The sequence below is a fragment of the Pterocles gutturalis genome, unplaced genomic scaffold, assembly GCF_000699245.1.
Source record: "Pterocles gutturalis isolate BGI_N339 unplaced genomic scaffold, ASM69924v1 Scaffold23329, whole genome shotgun sequence".
NCBI classification, from domain to species: domain Eukaryota; kingdom Metazoa; phylum Chordata; class Aves; order Pterocliformes; family Pteroclidae; genus Pterocles; species Pterocles gutturalis.
In genome coordinates this window covers 1-4,601 of record NW_010131258.1, presented here as the reverse complement: position 1 = coordinate 4,601, position 4,601 = coordinate 1, and the positions used below count along the sequence as shown (strand labels likewise).

Here is a 4,601-nt window from a genome sequence, read left to right as displayed (position 1 = left end):
TAAAATAAAATAAAATAAAATAAAATAAGGAATTTCCCTTTTTCATCTTTTTTTTTGGCCCAAATCCCTCCCTGTGTCAGGACCAAGATGGAAAACAGAGGGTACGAGAGGGTCACCGTGTCCTCTAGCCAGATCCTTACCTGTCCCTTCCCTCTGACAAGCAAATCATGACTTATGAGCTCTTCCGTGTCCGCTCTCAGGAGAGCACACTTACAGCTTATTTCCTCCTCCTTTTCCCCATAAAAGCAAAACGAAAGAACCACACGAGCCACTGCTACATCAGACAAACCAGTTTTTCCTTTATTAGGTCCAACTTCCCATCACATACATTGTGACTCAGTAAAGGAAGTTATTTCCAATAAGGTCGTATTTAAACATTTGTTTCTCCGGGCGACTGTGCGCAATCAGGTTGCATCAGTAAAACGCTCAAATAATGCACCTGGAACAGAAAAGAACAGAAAAGCCATCAAAAGAGCAGCAGCAGCCCTTTATCTCCACCAAGTTTCCACAGGGTCTCAGATGTGTTATTTTCATGGTGTGCTTTTACACTCAAAGCCCAGTATAACCATGCACAGCTTCCAGACGCAGTGACTGCATTCCTGACTTCCTACCCCAGGACAAGAAGAAGGGCAGGGGCTTAAAGATCCAGAACTCAGTACTATTTGCAGCCTGACACCCGACAGCTCTATTCTAATCATAACACTAAAAAAAGGCTGGAATATTCAGCACACAGACAAGCTCTGGCTGTGCTACAGCTGATCTGTTTATTCTGTAAGCAAGGGGGCCTCTGAAATAGTGTTTAATTACCAAAAAAAAAAAACTATTTTAAGCGTAATGTGAAGAAACTTCTGCGTTGTTGGATGACTACTCCTGGTGGGTCCCATTTTCTAGCATAAAGTCAGTAATTAGTGTCTCCCAGTGTTCTAAATTGGTTACACTGTGACAATAAAATGGAAGTTTGTGCATTTCCAGAGGAAATGACCCTGCCATTTGCTCAAAATGCTTCTGGGTGAAAACCTGATGAGGAGCAAAGGTCGGTATGTTTCCAGATAAGTGCTGCAATACCTGTTGTCTTGGCAACTGCTATCTAGAAATTTCTGGGAGGCTGGGTATGGTTGACAACCACCCTTCCCCTTCTCAAGCAACTGCACTGTTCTTTTTTTAAGCCTTCTTTGGAAAGGGTTACTACCTGTTCCAGGAGACCTGCAGTTACAGAGACATTTGGAGAATCACATTACAAGAACTTCACAGCCTCTCACAGACCCACGAAGGCAAGGAAGAGGACTCTGAATTTGCCAGGAGAGGTTTAGGGCACCACAGTCCCATGCCAAGGGTCTCAGAAGCAACGGCATCCCTTACCAGTAAGGTTTACGCTTTGTCCAGACCCAGTTCCTCTGGAGTGGAGATTCCCAGTTCACTCAAAGTTGGTCTAAGTTCCTGGATAACGTAAGGATAGATTTCCTTGTGAGGTCCTGCCTTGTCCTGAGGAAAATGAAGGGTGTTATTTCCACATCAAGCCATTCTCAAGGTCCACCATGCACTGGCCAGGTGTGCAATCAAGATGTGTGTTCACAGAAGGCTGACACGCCCAGCAGTGGCTTCCCTTTGCACCATTGACAAGGAGCCAAGAAAACCTCTTCCGCTGCCGGGCTCTCAGCAACGCAGACACAGCAGTGACACCCCACGCTGCTGCTCCACTCACCTTTACAACTTCTAAGATGCGGACAGCGCTGGCAAAGTCATTTAACCGTCTGCATGCCCTCAGAGCTGCATCGATGATTTTTGGTTCCGGAACCAGGTCATAACCCACAAGCGTGTTTATGCCTGCGAATATAAGGAAACATTAAGAGGAATTTGGTATCAGCTCATCACACTATCAAAAGTAACCTGGTGGGTGTTATTTTGCTCCATGTCATGAAAGAATTAAGTATTACCACAACACCGGTCACCATCAGAAGCCGATGACAATTTTCACTGCTGTGCTGGGGACACACACACAGGGCCAAGGGTTTTCTTTTGCTCATCTCCCTCAATGTTGCTCACTATCAATTTTGAGATTTTAAGTCGATTTCAAGAAATCCCAGCAGGACAGTTTCATCCATGCTCCCAAAAGGAGTCAGTGTCTGTACTGCAGCACGTCAGTCATGGAATCATTAAGAAATCCAAATTACTTAATTCCTGCAGGCGTAATGAAACTAGAACTGGTGGCTATTCCCATCCTCTCCTCTCAAAGGGAACAGCCCAACACCTCGTCAACCAGGTGATGCTGGAACGATCCCTCTGGCTGTTATGCAAACACGTTTATAAACCCTAATTGGGGTAGTTTAATAGAAGCTGGCAGCTCCACAGCAAATAACAACTGAAGACAACCAAACAGTCTACAGGGAATTACAGCCAAGCCATGCAGTCAAAGTCCAAAAGAAAAAAACGTGTGGTTATTCACTAAACAACAGTTGAGCTCAAATACACTTTCTCCAGAGCAAATGTTCCTCTTCCTCCCATCCATGTGTTAAAAATAAGTATTCGGGGGTGCTACAATTGACAAAGGCTGGACTCCCACCGCCTGGTACCCCTCCCTCCCTCATTCTGCGTGCTGTGGTTCTTTCCAGCCCCTTTATTTGGTTGGTGAGGGGCCATCACAGGCTGCAACAGGCTCAGAGCTGAGCAAACAGCCACATGCCAACCCCAGGCACGCGTGGAGCGGCCAGATGACTCAGAACAGATAAAAGAAGGCTCACACCGCGCCTTGCCCTGACTGGGTATTTACAGGATTGCTCTCCTACCCCAAACTCACAGTCTTTGCTATTTCTGGTCTCCAACAGCGAAGTAAAAATAAGTTATTTCTGGTCACTACACTGTTACAAAGCAGTTCTGTATACTCCACGTTACTCCTCCCTTTTCACCCAACATACCTTTCCTGAGCTCCCAAGCATCGATATCTGGCTTGTTGAAATACGTCACCCAGCGAGCATCAAATTCTTCATCTGATTCTTGTGACCCATGAGAGTAGCAGCGGGCGTGGAGTACAGCTGAACGCAAAGAGAAAGGAAGAGGCTCTGAGCAAACAGAAAATAAGTGTACTTTAGTCCTGAACGAGAAACCTGCCGTGAGTTTAGCTACCCGAGGCAGCTTTCCAGTGTCACTCCTTCCCGAAACAAACCCTACATCCCGTCAGCTAGACCGTTGTCCACTGAAGATTAATATGCTGGTTTATTCTGGAGTAACTTCCTACTCCTGGAATTGCTAATTTATAATTAATAAAGCACAAAAGCGGATTGTACCCCAATGGGCAAATAAGGCCAATGTGATTATAAACTCACTTTTCCCCTCAACACTACTCTATCACAAAGTGCTTTTTTGGCTGGTCTTGTCGTTTCCTTAATCCATGAAGGCTGAAAGCGTTTTTCAAAACTCACTAAAATGAAGGGTCCAGCCAGCTCTGCCTGCACCAGCGCTGGACCGGCTCCTCCCTGCACAGTCCGAATGCTCACCCCTGGAACACGACCCTGCCTGGGGACCGCTTCCACTCCCAGACAGTAATTTCTCTCCATCAACATTTGCAGAGCGGTCAGACACCAGATATGACCTTGCCAGTTTGCAGCTCCACTCCAGAGGCACTCAGATACCACTGGTCACTTTTTCTTTCTTCACCTAGCGTGAACCACATGCCGACCCAGCAACCAAGTTCTACTTAAAAGAAGAAAACTCCAAACCAGGCTGCATTTTTGCATCCTTCCCAGATAGACTTTTCTACTTTGAGGATCATAGCCAACAGCATTCTAATTCTACATGGAATATAACGGAACAAACCACAGCAGTTTTCAGGAATATCTGCGGTCTCATTAAACGGCAGCCCCATCAGAACACGGGGGGCTGGAAGCACTCACGGGAGCCCAGACTCTGTGAGCCAGCCCAGCACTGCAGGAGCCAGCCGGGTGCCTCTCCTTTCCGCGGGGTCCCTCAAGGTCACCGTCACACGCACCACGTGTGTGCGACAGCCAAACCACGCCAGCCCGTCTGCGTGGAGATTCCCAGCCCAAGGCAGAGCCAAAGGGCACGGACACCTGCAGAGGGGCATTTTCAGGAGAACGTAACAAGCTCCAAGAGCCTGAGAACCCTAAAATGAACTAATATTACACAGACACGTGTTAAATCTTCCCTGCGTGCCAGAACATGTCAGCTCTCCCTGTCACCGGGTACAGAAGACAGACATGCGTTCAGGGGAGCGTTAATCTACCGAAAAAGGCCAGGCTGGCCACGGAAAGGCCGGGCTGCACATGCATTCCGTTCTGCAGCATTCTGTAAGGGAAAGCTCACCCCCGGGCCGGCGAGGTGGCCCAGGCCAGGTGCCCCCAGCCGTGCATTTGCCGGAACACCAGCCCGGCGGCCGCCGGCGAAGGCCAGCGGGGTCAGCGGAGTTGAGCGGGCGTTTGTAACACCAGACCTCAGAGAAGAGGAACATGGAGCCCGCTGCTGAGGGGAAGCGAGCAGCCGGTGCTCAGCAGGAGAACCACAAGCTGTGAATTTTAAATTTTTTTTTTTTTAAAGGGTTTTAAGACGCCTCCAAGCAATGTGCACAACCACCTGTGTTAAATGACATT

At 47.9% G+C, this 4,601-nt stretch overlaps 1 protein-coding gene across 1 annotated transcript; it reads right to left on the bottom strand.

The window, feature by feature from the left end:
* Positions 1–1,357: 1,357 nt before the first annotated feature.
* LOC104459844 (cytochrome c oxidase subunit 5A, mitochondrial) lies at positions 1,358–3,667 on the bottom strand. The gene is made up of 4 exons (XM_010080561.1): positions 3,592–3,667; positions 2,913–3,029; positions 1,703–1,824; positions 1,358–1,482 (listed from the first exon to the last, which is right to left on the bottom strand). The coding sequence occupies exons 1-4, from the start codon at positions 3,665–3,667 to the stop codon at positions 1,369–1,371; spliced, it is 429 nt and encodes a 142-aa protein (XP_010078863.1). The 3' UTR covers positions 1,358–1,368.
* Between the last annotated feature and the right edge of the window lie 934 nt (positions 3,668–4,601).